Below are 16,266 nucleotides of genomic sequence, written 5' to 3' on the forward strand. Positions count from 1 at the left end.
CACAACACTACACAACACTACACAACACAACACTGGTATGTTGTTACACAACACTACACAACACTGGTATATTGTATGTTGTTACACAACACTACACAACACAACACTGGTATGTTGTTACACAACACTACACAACACTGGTATGTTGTTACACAACACAACACTACACAACACTGGCAGGTTATGATTGAATAACTTAACTCTTGTGCCGATCCCGAACTAGTTCGGCTCTTTTTGTCGTCAAGCGACACTGTGCTTTGGTCCTTACCGTGAGCTGATTATTGAAAACGTAGGTGGTCCGAGTCGTCCTACATTTTTACTAGCGTTAGTATCGTCATATTCGGCCGATTTATTCAATGTAATCCAATGCAGATGGCCAACTTTGAAGCCCGTTTTCTCTGAATCTATGCTTTTTTGGAAGAGGACAGGAAGCCAAGGCCTTCGCACGAAAGTCATCACGCACGTCACGGCTGCGCAGGGCTTGTACAGCACTGTCTATGGGCCTTAATGGGCCTTGGCCCGGCCGTTGATCAGGAGTTGGGCTCCATCTAGTGGTGGCACTGGACGAGTTAAAAGGGCCCACCATGAATTTTAAATCTTTAATCGCAATTATTCGAGTGACAATTAATCGTCATGTAAAATATCATCATAATCGTGACAGCCCTAATCATGTGATGATCATGTGACTAACATGTTATGGTCATGTGACTAACATGTTATGGTCATGTGACACAGCCCTGAATGGCGCTGAACACGGCAACACGTTTGGAGGCGTGGCTTCCGTCCCCGCCCCCAGCCACGCCCCCGCTGAGCTCGGTCCCCAGGACGACCCACCGGTTGCCATGGAGACCGCCCCGGCAGAGCAACAACACCACGCCAAGATGGCCGCCGCCGCCGCGGCCCCGCCCCCCGCCAGGACGCCCCAGCGCAGCGTGAACTTTGACCTGACGCCCACAGAGTACCGCCTCCTGGACGGAGCGCTGGCCAATGGGCAGGGAGACTCCGCCCCCCAGGGAGACTGCGCCCCCAACAGCACAGGTGAGGATTCTGTGGCTTGATGTTTTTTTTTTATGATTTTCCCCCTTATAAATAATGTACTGCCACATTAAAAGGATCCCTGGCTAATACGACAAATATGCCTTAATACATTACAAACACCTTAATTATTTTATTTCTTCTAGAAATAGCTAATCTTTCACTCAATAGGAGAAATGCCTGTCGCAAGTTGATGATAAAGTTGATCATAAAACCATGTGTGGTCTATCCTTATGGAATTTATAGCATGCATGTGAAGAAAAAACAAATAGACGTAATACTTCCTATGGTTAACCCTTTCAAAGCCACGGGGACCCCCTTAAAAACAGGGGTACAGAGGTACTGCCGTGCAATCTTCTATTTATTTATAAACATGTTTTAAAAAAGCAATGCACCAAATCATAACAACACGCTCGGATCGCTCAGTGCAAGCCAGCAAACCGTGCATAAAGAACATTTTTTGGTCGGCCAACCTACTTTGATGCTGCTGAAGGCTGTTTTCCTCCGGTCATTTGCATGGAGGGAGACGGGGTAAACAGCGATAAAAAACAGCGCTCGAAAGTACATTACGTCCTCGTTCCACGCACAGCGATCTAATCACATGTAATCCACTCATTCCGAAGCCTTGATTCCGCCTTTCGTCTGATCGAAAAATATGAGGAGACGCGCTGGCCAACTGGCTGCATATACAATAGAATGGCACGTAATGGCCGCCCGTGGATCCCAGTTTCTCTGTTGCAGATGACGTCATCACGTCTCTGACGCTTTACCCCCGTGAGATGCTTTCTTAAAGAGTTTTTTTTAAACAATTATAATTAATTTCATTTTTATGATAAAAGTACGGGAAAGTCCGGGCGGCTGATTGCGTGGTCCGGACAAGTACGGGCAAGTACGGCCGGCTTACAAAGTGGTCAATATTTGTGTGTCTTTTTATTTCCCACTATGGTGAGAGTCGACTTGTGTAATCGACTTTTTCGTTAATGCCCTAGTGTGTGCTAGGGGTGCCACGGTTCGTGTAGTCCACGGTTCGGTTCGTACCTCGGTTTTGGGGTCACGGTTTCGGTACGGTTCGGTACGTGTTTTCCATAAAAAAAACAAGAAGTTTGACTTTCCAAAAATCTCTTTTTATTTTGCTTCTAAGCAAATTGAATTATGACAGTGCCTCTTAGCCTTAACGTGGGTTAAAAAAAATAACAATATAAAATAAAAATAAAAAGGGGGGAAAAAGATTTTCTTTTCTATTATCATTATCATCAATATTGGCCATCGTCTTCAGTTACAAGGTGCTTTATTTATGAACAAATTGTTTTGCACACAACAAGAGATAGACTACTATAGTAGGCTTCAAGCTTGAGCAAATAGCCTCTGTAAGTTTTCAGTCATTACTATAAATAGACGGGTGTGAGTGTGTTCACTGTGTTGCCAAATTTTGCGAGAGCAACCAGGTCTATGAAAACAAGGCTTAAATAAGTGAATATAGGCCCCGTGAGGTCTTTAAACCTATATACGTCGGCTATTTGAAAGTGGCCTACAAGCTCACCACCGCATCCACCATTATTTAGCATACAAGCAACTTTTCATAAAAACAAGCTCAACGTGGCTTATAATAATCAGACATGGCAGCACACCATGCGTTGTCTCTCCACTATGCAGCCACTGAGACAAGCGGGTGTCTGACACTGGCTGGGGGCTACGCTACGTTTGGGTTTGTTGCTTGCAAACGCTGCCTGCTATGGCCAGTCTAAAAACAATCTGTAATGATGCTTTCAAAGTTTGTAAGATTGGTCAGTTTTTAACAAAATGCCTCAAATCACGAACGAATTGTGCACGCACATTCCCACTAGGCCGAGGAAGAAATGCCACTTCAGACTTTTCAAATCAGCCTCATGGTGGTGCTATAACAGGCCGCCTGGCCTGGTGGAGACCTGTGCTCGGAAGAGCACTGCTTCTAGTTTGTTTGTTTTTTTCGCACTGCAACGCGTTGTGAGCTTGGAGGTCTGCTATTTTAGGTCCTGTTAGAAATGTCAGCCTCTGCCTCTCTAACATTCTCTGCACGTCCCTGTGTGTGTGTGCGTGTGCGTGTGTGTGTGTGTGTGTGTGTGTGTGTGTGTGTGTGTGTGTGTGTGTGTGTGTGTGTGTGTGTGTGTGTGTGTGTGTGTGTGTGTGTGTGTGTATGCGTAGGCCACACCCCTGCAGAGGACGGTGACCTCCAGGGGTCATGTGAGGACAGCAGTGTGGGCGTGGCCAACCTGGGGTTCAGAGGTCATGACACCCTGACCTCCGTGACCTCCGTGCCTGCCCAGGTGAGGTGTGGTTGTAAACAGAAGGATGTGACGTTATGTTTGACCGACTCGTCTCTGTGCTTTGCACCGGGAAAATAACATTGTAGCCCAGATCTTTATTCTACAGGGATGGTCAGTTGAATACAGCATTTGTTTTGCAAAAAAAATAAAAAATAAATAAAAACATTCCTTGGGCTATAAATGGCCCAAGAAAACAACGGTTGATTGATGAAAAGCGAAGAGTCATCACTTTTCACCGTTTTGTGGGCGTTTTCTAGCCCAAGGAATGTTTTTTTTTTTTGCAAAATAAAAGCTTGCAATGGATTCAGCATCATGACAAACCCCTAGTTTGACCCCTCACATCCTACTTACATACCCAGAAAAAAAAAGCTTTTCTCTGTATTTTCCTCCTGTATAGAAAGTCAATGGGAGCCCAACTTGATTTGGCCGCTGTGGCGACCCCGAAGGTCACAGACTCGGGCGCCCTAGCTAAATCATTAGAGCAAGCCCTGGGATACATCTGCACAAAATGTGGCGCTTTTAGACTGATTAGCACAAAATATCCCTAACGCCCCCGACTGGTTTGAAATGACAGGTCTTCATTGATTGCCAAGGCCCGAGTTTCCCGACTTGGCAGCCATTTTGAAAATGGCAAAATGTTTGTTTTGTCTGACTTTGAAGGCTTCTATCTCATGAATGCCTGAACGGATTTCCAAGCGGATTTTTTTGTTTGAAACCTGTTAAAAAGTACTACACATATGGTGCATGATCTAGGCATTGGCGTGCACGATCCGTGCACTAAAAATGTATCCGTGCACTAGAAATTTAGGAACGTGGCATCCTGGTACTTGGCGGCCATCTTGAAAAGGGCAATCAATGAGTTTTTAAACGGGTTTATTTGTTTTTTAACCGTGTTTCAGGTGGGTTCCCCTCATCACTCCACGGAGCTAGACGATTCGCTGTCGGTGTCCTTTGAGCCGCTAGTCCCGCCTCCTCCCGCCAACGGACACGCCTCCTCCTCCGACTCCATGGAATCAAAGCCCCTTAGCCCCGCCTCCAACATGAGCTCCGCCTCCAACAACAACAACAACACCACTGCGGTGCGTCCGCCCGGGGACGGCTCGGAGGACCAGGCGGTGCGCGGTGCGCTGCAGCGCCTCACGCTGGACGACGCGCCTCACGACGTGGACCTGTGTCTGGTCTCTCCCTGCGAGTTCCAGCACCCCAGGTCACCTGACAGATCACCTGACCTCCTGGACGGGTCACATGACCACCCGGCTCACCGCGCCGGGCCTCAGGAGCTGTCGGAGGACGGCCAGCACTGCCAGGTACGAAGCCTATTACAGAATAATGGTCTAATCTAACAGCTGGGTCGGTATCTACATTTTGTTATCGTGGTTATCGTCTTCCCATTACCGACGCTATTGCGTTAATTACCGCACCCCCGTATCTATCAATTGTGATAGATTTTTTTTTTGTGGAGATTGACCCAACAGTTTTGAAGATATGGCTTATAGAATGATGCCATGCTGAAATACTACTTTTGAGATATTCAAGTTCTAAATACATTTCTAACCTGCCATGACCTGCCTGATCTCTCACATTAATTAAAAAAAGTCTTATTTACATGCAGTTAAGCTCTGGCGTTTAAGTGAAATGTAGCCTGATATTTATGAAATGCTTTTGTGGCTTTATCACATTTTTCTGAAAAAAAAAAGAAAGTAATTTCAGCTGTGGTCTAAAGTAGTGGCTTCTGAAATGACTGCCCCTGTGTCACACTCAGTCACAATTAAGGTTCGGCGATAAGCCACAATATTCCTGTCATCTGCCCAAAATTCGCTGCTCCACAGCCCGAGTTAATACATCCCCGTACAGCACCGCGGGTCTGGCTTTGAAAGGAGCAGATCTACAAGCTCACTACACGTCGCATCCGCGACACATATTGAGCTTGTAGATCTGTGCAATGTCGGGTTACTATAGTAACGTGGATACTGGGGCTTTTCAGACACAGTACGCTGTGTGTGAACAAAGTCAACAAACCACAGGAGAGATGGCCAGACGGGTAGATAGATGGTGTACAGTGATTCTGTAAACTCACGTCTCAAATGGCATTGATTGAGTGGTGATATAAACATAATAGACAGGTTTTAGTTACAAGACTTGACACAAAAGGTTGTAAAATCACCAACGGGTGGAAACAGTAAAAGCTAGTGTCTAGCGCTAGTCCTCGCGCTCCCAGGCACCACACACACATCAGCCCATTCAGAACGGGTACACATTATTGTGTATCATTATTTTATGCTTTAAATATTGAACAATAGCAGATATACAAGCTCACAGCGTGGCAGCTTGTAGATCTGCTATTTTAGAAAAATAGTGAAAATTTGACATTTTGACCCGATTCTATAAGTGTCTTTTGAATCCTTCTAAGGTTTATTTGAAAAAACCCTATGTTTCTGTCAGAAATCTGACCAGCCATCGTCAAAGAAAAGGTCCTTTTCACTTAACTGGAGCTCAGTTAGTCTCAAACCTTTTCATGTGAAGGACCCCCAAAACGATATGTATTTGGCCACGGACCCCCATCTCAAAATATCTAGTTCCAGGGACCACCCAGAAGCAACATTTCAGTTACAAACATTTGCTTTAAAAATACATATATTCAAAGATTTGCACATATTTTCACAACTTTTCAAAAATAGCTCACAAGCTCACAGAGCTTGTATATCTGCTATTTTTCAATAGTTAAAGCATCCAATAATTTTAGGCCTGAATGGGTTAGGATGTCAAAAGTATTACAGAATAATCGTCTAATCACAGTTATTTTATTAAATGGACCCCATACACCTTGTGATGACTCATCACTAAACCATAGTTTTTTTGCGTCTGATTTTGGCCCAATGAATGTTTTTCGTGCAAAACAAATGCTTGCAATGGATTCAGAATAATTAAAAACACCTAGTTAGACCCCTAACATGCTACTTAAAGCATATTTTTGGGAGTGATTTCTTCCCTTACAGTATAGTGTATAGTAAGTGAATGAGACCCAGAATTACCCTAGCTGTCAAATATTTTGCTAGGGATGTTGAATTTCAATCTTTGTTAGATATGTTACTAGACACCTTTACAAACACATTGGTGAAGACATTGTTTGGTAAGGAATTTATTCCCAGGGTTTTATTAAAATTCCCTGACTAATCATGAAAAACCCCTAGTTTGACCCCTCACATGCAGATTATTTTTTTTTTTTCCCTGCATAGTAAAGTTAATGAAACACAAACACAAATCAGTTTTTTATGAGGTTTCTCCCAGGAGTTGAATTTCAACCTTTTAGTACATATTATTACACACCTTTAGAAACACATTGGAGAAGACATTTCTTGGTAATGATTTACTTTGCAGATTGGTCAAATATCTTATAAAATCCCCTTACTATTATCTTACTATTATCTTACTACTATCAAATAGTCTGCTTAATTACAGAAAAAATAACCTTTTGAACCTTTCAGGAGCCGTCGTGCGGCGGTGACCCCTGTGACCCCTGCAGCGACCGGCGTTCTCCCCAGGGCCAGGAAACCCCGCCCACCTCCTCGGCCAGCCAATCGCTGCCCACCGCCTCGGAGGAGTGTCCGTCCGTGGACAGCCAATCAGACGAGGAGGAGGAGGACGAGGATTCGGGCGGCAGCGGGTTCGATCCCCACCGTCACCACTTCACCCACGGGTAGGGCTGGCATTCTGCTAGCTCTGGTCCATCGCGTCTCCTCCCGGAGACGCTCTGACAGACCCGTCGGGAAATGGCTAGACTCGAGATTGTCGGCCCCTCCGAGCGCTCAACATCAGTCAAAATAAACAAAACTACTTCACTACTCACCAAACCAAAGGTAGTTTTGCGTTGTTGAAAGTCTATTCTCCGCGGTGGTAAACCCCTCAGCACCCCACCTACTCTGTAAAATACATTATTTTTGTCATGAAATAAAGTGCACCCAACTCGACCGCCGCTTATTTCCGGGTTGTGAACCATTGTATCTGCGGTGGCCGCTAGGTGGCCTGAGGTGTGTGCGTTTTATTTCATGACAAAAATAATGTATTTTACAGAGTGGGTGGGGTGCTGAGAGGTTTACCACCACGGAGAATAGACTTTCAACAGCGCAAAACTACCTTTGGTTTGGTGAGTAGTGAAGTAGTTTAGTTTATTTTGACTGATGTTGAGCGCTCGGAGGGGCCGACAATCTCGAGTCTAGCCATTTCCCGACGGGTCTGTCAGAGCGTCTCCGGGAGGAGACGCGATGGACCAGAGCTAGCATTCTACATGACCATTAACTGTCACTCAATTAACTCATTTCCTACGATCCCCGTCGAAACCGGAGATTTCCCGCTGTACCGCCCTGCTATGCCCGTAGATCCCGGAAATGTAATTAGCTTTAATCATTATGAAACAATTAAAAGTATGATCGCTGTTTATCACCGATTTGGACTCTTTAGGCCCGCCTCCTAACGGTATCCGGATCTAGGTTTCCGTATCCGGTCTGAGGCCGCGTCATAGCGTCTCCGCTTCCATAGGTTTGCATTGTAAACAAGGAAGCTGCCTGCACGGCCATAGCATGGTCTTTTTTCATGCGTTTTTACTTTTTTTATTTATTTTTAAGCTGTTTGAGTCTTTTACCCGCCTGGCATATGATCTGCACACATATCGTCTGCTATGTGCGCGACGTGCCCTCGCAGGACCATAGCGCACAGCTCAGCCTTTTACATGAGTTTTTCTGTAAACAGTGGCAGATACAGCCTTTTACATGAGTTATTCTGTAAACAGTGGCAGATACAGCCTTTTACATGAGTTATTCTGTAAACAGTGGCAGATACAGCCTTTTACATGAGTTATTCTGTAAACAGTGGCAGATACAGCCTTTTACATGAGTTTTTCTGTAAACAGTGGCAGATACAGCCTTTTACATGAGTTATTCTGTAAACAGTGGCAGATACAGCCTGATAACGGACATGTCTTTTTCCAATGGGATTGTTTTATTCGAAAGCTGTGGTCCGGTCTACACCGCTGGTACATGTTACATGCACAGATCGTGCACGATGCGATGTGTTGACTATTAGATTTCTGTTTGTCGTTTTAGGCTTTGAAGTTGCACATGGTAGATATGACACATTACCTAAATAGTCAAAGAAAATACCAACACATTTGACAACTTTATGCTTAGAAAAAAGACACCAGTCAAGACACCAGTCATACCTTAGCAACAGACATGATACATTTATTTTACAGTACATTGAATTTTCCCCCCATTTCTATGGTTTCTTGGGCTGGATATGGCAGCCTGGAACGGTTGTTCAAGTGCAGCTAAACTTGGCATGTTAGTAAACGTGCCACAATTAACAATAATGCATTGCACCTGTGCAGCTGACCTGCGGAACCTGGGAATATACCATTCTGTCAAGATGGGGAGAATATAATTATAATACCTTGTTAAAGTGACCATTTTGCTACATCTTGCATTTGTAGTTATTTTACTGTAATTTAACAACATAATAACCAGCACAGATAGACAAAGAGACATTCATGGATTTAAATTTAAAAGTAACTTTTATTTTCCCCCCTGGACCCAGCTGCATACCCCTGCCATACCCAATTGACGCCCCTGCCGAGTAACTTCCTCCACTCCCTCAGGGAGTATACCGAGGCGTTCCCAAGCCAGTTTGGAGATTGCGATTTCCTTATATAATTGCTATTAGACGATTATGTAATAACAGTGACAAAGGGTCAAACTCGTTCTTCTGCTATACCACCAAAATGTGGAACGCCTTACCGAAGGCCTTACAGGAGTGTAAATCCCTAACACCCTTTAAAATCGCCCTGAAAAACCACTTACAGGCGGCAGCCATTCACAACTGGTAAAAACAAACCTAGCCCAGCCTTACCCTCCCCCTGACCATTCTATTGTAAATATCTACTGTATTTAGTTTTTTCCTACTGCATAGTACTGTGTTCTGTCTGTCATTCAATGTTATATGAGATACCGTAATTGCTGGACTATAAGCAGCACCTGACTATAAGCCGTATCAGCTACATTTAGAACAAAATACAAATGTTTACATATATAAGCCACACCTGACTATAAGCCGCAGGTGTCCTTCATGCTTCCCGCTAGAGCGCCCCTGGTGGCCGTTAGCTGTAAAAAATCTCTATATAAATCCTTGTTGAAGACCATTGTAAAACGAACTAACTGGCCGTTAGCTGTAAACATCTCTATATAAGCCGCACCGTTGTATAAGCCGCAGGGTTCAAAACATGGCAAAAAAGCCGCGGCTTATAGTCCGGCAATTACGGTACATAAAGGTTTCCTGTGTAAATAAGCCAAAAAGCTTACTAGGATCTCCTTTTAGTTGACCTTGCACCAGTGAACTGTACTGTCATGAAACTACCTTTTCCTATGCAACCTCCTAATAAAGTATTCAATCAATCAATCAATCAATCAATCAATCAATCAATCAATCTCTCCCCCAGCGGACCCCCCCAGGGCGTGGACCCCCCGCCGGCCCCCATGAAGGACCTCCCCCCTCTGCCCCCCCAGCCTGGAGCCTGCATGGCTGACCCCGCCCCCGACTCCGCCCCCACCAACACCAAGACTGGAGCCAGCGCTGGAGGGAAGAGCAAGAGAGCAGGTACTCTAGCGCGACGCGTTGTGAGCTTGTAGATCTGCTATTTTCACCACGCAACCAAGTGTAAAATCAGTCATTACGATGCCATCAAGGCCTGCCAAAATACATTTTAGTCGACTAAATCAACTGTAGATTTAGTCGCCCTAAGACTAAAAGTAGACTACAACAAAAGCTTTTCAGGTGACTAAATTACGACTACAACTAAATTACATTTTATTCAAAAGACTATGACTGAAACTAAATCAAAATTTGCTGTCAAAAACAACCCTGTGTCTAGGTGTGGTCAGTAGTATAACTCATATCCTGGTTGGTTGTCTCTAGGAGGTGTGGTCAGTAGTATAACTCATATCCTGGTGGTCTCTAGGTGTGGTCAGTAGTATAACTCATATCCTGGTGGTCTCTAGGTGTGGTCAGTAGTATAACTCATATCCTGGTTGGTTGTCTCTAGGAGGTGTGATCAGTCAGAAGGTGAGCAGTTCCACCTCAGGGTCCCAGAAGATCCAGAGCCGCGGTGGAGCTTCAGCCTCGCTGAGGAGCAGCTCCAGTCTGGACACCAGAGCTGCTGCAGCCAGGAGCTCTGGGTCTGCTTCTGCTGCTAGACCAGGATCCTCTAGACCTCCTACAGCCTCAGGTAAACCTCTTAGACCAGGATCCTCTAGACCTCCTACAGCCTCAGGTAAACCTTCTAGACCAGGATCCTCTAGACCTCCTACAGCCTCAGGTAAACCTCAAAGTGGGTGACGGGGCACCCTGGGGTGCCGTGACGGCAGTCCAGGGGTGCCGCGAGATCATTTGATAATACTTGGAATTTATTTGGATACTTGAAAAAATATTTAGTGTCATTTTAAACTTGAAGTACAAAGTTATTTTCAGTCAGTTCTAACCAAAATGGCTGTTATCTCAACGTTTTCCTCACAACATAATCACTAAAATATCGTCACTGTCGGGCAGAAACCTTGTATCTCCAAGTTTCAAATGTGTACGTCTTTTGGTAAAGCAAAGCCCTGCTTCATCATACAAGACTGTCGCACAAAACTAGTGAAAACAGTCGATCTACAAGCACACAACGCCTCATGATGCAAGCCGTTGTGAGCTTGTAGATCTGCTGTTTTCACTAGTTTAGTACATTTTATAGATGATAAATACAAAACAAATGGTTTTGGACATACAAGGTTTCCACCCGACAACGACGATATGCTATAAATATAAGGTGCTGGGAGTGAAAATTATAATGTAGGGGTGCCTCGGATTAAAACAATATTTATGGGGTGCCCTGAGACAAAAAAAAAGTTTGGGAACCCCTTCTCTGAGACACAGAGCGAGTAGACCGAAATGAAATGATGATGGACCCCCTGGAACCCCCCTCAAGGAGTCCTCTGACCTCACTTTGAGAACCACCGATAAAAATAAAAAATAAAATACTTTTCTGTTTGTCTCCTCCTTCCTGAACCAATCAGGTGGCAGCAGGTCTGGCTCTGGCTCCGCCCCCCCGGTGTACGTGGACCTGGCCTACCTGCCGTCTGGCCCCGCCTCCTCCACGCTGGGGGCGGAGCTGTTCCGCCGGCTGCGCGCCTCGCACTACGTTCTGAGTGGAGAGGACGGCCACAAGGAGGCGCTGATGAGACCCATCCTGGATGCTCTGCTGGAGGGGAAGAGCTCCTGGCCCGACCTACAGGTACCAACACCTTATTAGGACGTACCGACACCTAGTGACCATATATGGACATGTACCAGCACCTAGTGACCATATATGGACTTACCAACACCTAGTGACCATATAAGGATGTCTACCAACATCTAGTGACCATATAAGGACGTCTACCAACATCTAGTGACCTTATAAGGAAGTACCAACACAGGTGACCATATATGGACTTACCAACACCTAGTGACCATATATGGACTTACCAACACCTAGTGACCATATATGGACATGTACCAGCACCTAGTGACCATATAAGGACGTCTACCAACACCTAGTGACCATATAAGGAAGTACCAACACCTAGCAGCCTCCCATAACTCTGAGGACCCTAGGGGGTCCCTGACCACCTGTTGAAGACCCATGTAATGATATATAATAATGATATCCTATATGATTATTAATCAAACAATTCTACCACCCTTTGTGTTTTCCAAGAATTCAATAAGTTGGGTTGTTAGACAGAGCCTACTACAGTAAAACAATAAATTGCTTGGAAATGAAATATAATGCATTTTTAGCACCTGTTTTGGGAATGGGTATAAAACCTTTGCATTGTGTTGAATCTCACCGAATCGCATCGTATCGCATCGTATCACATTGTGCAGGATTGAATCGCAGACAAATCGCATCGAATCGGGAATCGTATCGGGAACAGGGGTGAATCGTAATGCATCGTATCGGCAGGATTTCAATGTATCGCAATGATATCGTATCGCTGGCAGTGTATCGAGATGCGTATCGTATCGCCACAGTGATGGAGATTCACACCCTTAATACAATCCCTTTTATGCCCATACATGGAGATCCTTATCTGAACCAGCTACACAGATATGGGCCATGTCTCGGCCATCTGGCCAGTGACATCAGGGATCTTAATATATGGGCATAAAAGGGATTCTGGGGAATACCCATATATGGACTTTTACATAGGTGATGTCACCTGTGATGTGTCAGGCGTGACCTTCAGAGATACACGGATACGTGGACAAGATGTGTCATCACAGTGACATCAGAGCATGATGTCAGAGCAGCAAACCTATCCACAATTTTCCCCGGGGGTTTACTGGAGACTATCAGGACCAAACTTCCGGGTTTAACAGCAGACATACAAGCTCACGTCGCGTCGCAGATGCAACCCGTTGTGAGCTTGTAAATCGGCGGCGGAAGATCGGTGCAAACGTCTGCGCAATGCACTATGGGGCGTAGGAAAATCGTGGATAGACCATAAAAATGTGTGCACACGCGTCTACACGCGGACGGACAAGCTGTGACATATCTCATGGTAAACTGCGACCTTTGGTCGCAATAATGCCACGTTGCCACGGTAACATGTCATTAGGTCGAACACCCTTTGGATTGACCACCACCTCTAAACCTAACCCTAAACCTAACCTCAGTAACCGCGACGCGGGTGATTATCTAACCTGCCGACGCTGTACGACCCAACGGGAGTTGGGTAACCTATGGGGCAGTCCCCCGTTGCCACGCGAAGTCACCCTTACTGATGAATGACCTCTGACCTCTCGGTGTCATCAACAGGTGACCCTGATCCCCACGTTGGAGTCGGTGGCGATGCACCAGTGGTACCAGGAGACGCTGGATAGGCAGAGAGAGCTGTCAATCAACGTGCTGGGCAGCAACAGCACCGTGGCCATGCAGGAAGAGACCTTCCCCGCGTGCAAGGTGGAGTTCTGATGGAGGACTACAAATTATAATGGACTACAACCCCCATACTTCCCCTTCCCATATTCTGAGGAGAGGACTACAGAATGATCATAAAGGACTACAACCCCCATACCTCCCCTCCCCGCCTGCAAGGTGGAGTTCTGATCAGAGGACAAAAAAAAACTACAATCCCCACACCTCCCCTTCCCGCATTCTGAGGAGAGGACTACAAACTGATGATAGTGGACTACAAACCCCATCACTCCCCTTCCCCACCTGCAAGGTGGAGTTCTGATGGAGAGGACTACAAAATGAAAGGACTACAACGAGAGGACTACACAAAAAGAGGACTACACAAGAAGAGAGAGAAAAGAGAGATAGAAAGACAGAAAAGAGAGAGAGACAGAGAGAGAGAGAGAGAGAGAGAGAGAGAGAGAGAGAGATAGAAAAGAGAGATAGAAAGACAGAAAAGAGAGAGAGACAGAGAGAGAGAGAGAGTTGAAAGGATGTTTGAAGGTGTGGAAAGTTGTCAAATTGTAGCGTCGTTAAAAGTGTCGCCTTGGGTTCTTTCTTACGCAATAAAGAGTGTTTTTGTGAGCATCGCAGTGACATCATTGCAGTGACATCATTGCAGTGACATCATCACAGTGACATCCTCGCCGTGTCATCATCAGCAGTAGCGTCGATTGAGATCAGATTTATCAGAATCAAACGTGCACTGCGAGCATTATTATTACTTATTTAATTGATTGATTGTTATATTTGGTTAATTGTGTCCAATCATTTCCGAGGTTGAAACTCCTCATCTATTTGCACAGCTTTCATTTTATGCGTCAGAATGACATCACAAGCTTTCAACACAACGCTAATTAATACAAGCTAGGGCTCACAGACGCCGATTATTATTATATGTTTTTTTTTTCCCCTCCACGTTGATCAATGCTGCCGTCGTGATTGTTAGAATGCTGTCACAAAGCCTAAAGAATGCTAACATGAAACTTATGGACGCTATCATAAGCCCTAAGACTGCTAGCACAAGCCTTAAATAATGCTATCAAAAGCCTTAGGAATGCTAACACAAGCCTTAAAAATGTTATCAAAAGCCTCGGGAATGCTAACGCAATCCTTTGGAATGCTACACAAGCCTTAGTAACGCTAGCTAATGCCTTCAGAATTCCATAACAAGCGTTAGTAACGCTAGCAAAGCCTTCAGAACGCTACCAGAAGCATTTAAAAGCATTTGTTGTTTTAATTAATTAGACGTAGCGCTGCCACAACGGGGCCAAACTTCAAAAGCACTAATCTAAACGTTTTATGCATTAATTCCAGCCTGTCGTGGTTAAAACCATGTTTTTGGCTCTTCATTTCATTTTGTTGCACAAGGATTGATTCCAGTTCTGGGTTAAAGATAGTTCTGGGTTAAAGATAGTTCTGGAGCAGTTATGAGTCTTTGCGTTGCATTTGGCTAACAACACTTCCATACTAATCCCACGACTGTCGGATTGATATTCATGTTATTATCCATGAAGCTGTAGGAACAGATATCAGTGTAACACCTCTATCCATGTAACATCTGTAGGAGGAACAGATATCCGTGTAACACCTCTATGGAACCAATAACTGTGTAACGCCTGTGTCATGTACAATCTGTAGGAACAGATATCAGTGTAACACCTCTATTCTGTAGATTTTACACAACGAAAGAATCCAAGTTTAAATTGTAGAATCCTAACAGTTATTGAATGATGCTTGATTCATTTGAACCATTATTTGATTATTCCATACCGTGTGCATTGTTATTGTTGTTATTATGGGATAGATTGCTGTCCTGCTATGTCATAGAGCAGACTCCTGTCCAACCGTTTGTTAGGATTTGTTCGTAACTTTTTGTGTGTCGTTTTCAAAATAGAGCAAAAGATAGTGAATCACGTTATGCTGTAGTGGAGTGTTATAGTTAACTAATTTACTGCCACCACTTTCCGGCTTGGACGCCACGATGTTCCTACCTTTTAACGTGGTCGTCTGCGTGTCCGTAGTCCACGATGTGCACGCTGTTCGTGGTCGTCTGCGTGTCCGTAGTCCACGATGTGCACGCCGCGTGTGCACGCTGTTCGTGAACATAAAAACACACATGTTAAGGGCTTTGCACACAGATGCGTTTTGTTTTTTTCATTTCTTTTTTTAAAAGAAAACAATGATTCTCTGACCTCATGCACACCGGCTCCGAATTTGCCATGCGGCAGGTGGCTGCGGCTGTGTGTTTTCTTCCCGATCGAACCCAGCTCGATTTGTGCGTCTTGTGGCATGCGGTAAAAACTCAATGACTCCTTTTATGACTCCTTTTGGGATCCGCATTGTGGATTCCTCACAGCCTTGCACACCAAAACCAATGTGTTTTAATCATGCAGCAAACGGGAAAAAAATGCAACTCTTATGTGTGCAAAGCTCTTTAATCTGAGCTAGCGTTCCCCAGTTATCCTCAGCAGTGTTTACAACGTAAGCAGACAGAAACAGGGTACAGAGAAACGGTTCGTCCCGCCCAAAGAAATGCTGATCCGGTTCCGGGGTTTCCGGCCCAGACCAGAAGCACCACCTCCAGGGTACTTAGATCCTATTGTGTATTGTTTTTATGAATTAAATCAAATTAAATTCTCTGGATTCTCGGGCTGGGACGCTACATGAGTTAAAGGAGTAGTTCACCCTCAAAATGACTTTTTCTATTGATTACTCCCCCTATGGAGATTTGAGTTCAATAATAATGTTTTGTTTTTTTGTTGCATTCCTAAGACAAAATATGTATTATAGTAAATGTACCTCCATTGATTCCGGATGGGGACCCGAATGCATTTGTGTCCCCATCCAGAATCAATGGGGGTATTTATTTTGTATTATTATTATTATTTTTTAAATCAAATT

The 16,266-nt window shown here is 44.7% G+C and overlaps 1 protein-coding gene across 1 annotated transcript in view; it reads left to right on the forward strand.

Moving 5' to 3' along the window:
- The window catches only part of LOC308305103 (uncharacterized protein), a gene marked incomplete at its 5' end in the record, with an annotated part of 110,222 nt that extends 96,643 nt beyond the window's left edge, over positions 1 to 13,579 (forward strand). The window contains 8 exons of the mRNA XM_080749770.1: positions 736 to 1,038; positions 3,217 to 3,338; positions 4,238 to 4,645; positions 6,824 to 7,035; positions 9,826 to 9,983; positions 10,429 to 10,611; positions 11,438 to 11,655; positions 13,225 to 13,579. Of these exons, the coding sequence (XP_080605896.1) occupies positions 736 to 1,038; positions 3,217 to 3,338; positions 4,238 to 4,645; positions 6,824 to 7,035; positions 9,826 to 9,983; positions 10,429 to 10,611; positions 11,438 to 11,655; positions 13,225 to 13,380 (1,760 nt within the window). The 3' untranslated portion in view covers positions 13,381 to 13,579. The remainder of the gene's footprint in view (positions 1 to 735; positions 1,039 to 3,216; positions 3,339 to 4,237; positions 4,646 to 6,823; positions 7,036 to 9,825; positions 9,984 to 10,428; positions 10,612 to 11,437; positions 11,656 to 13,224) is intronic.
- Positions 13,580 to 16,266: the final 2,687 nt, after the last annotated feature.

Source organism: Nannobrachium achirus (genome assembly GCF_963921795.1).
Source record: "Nannobrachium achirus genome assembly, chromosome: 1".
NCBI lineage: Eukaryota > Metazoa > Chordata > Actinopteri > Myctophiformes > Myctophidae > Nannobrachium > Nannobrachium achirus.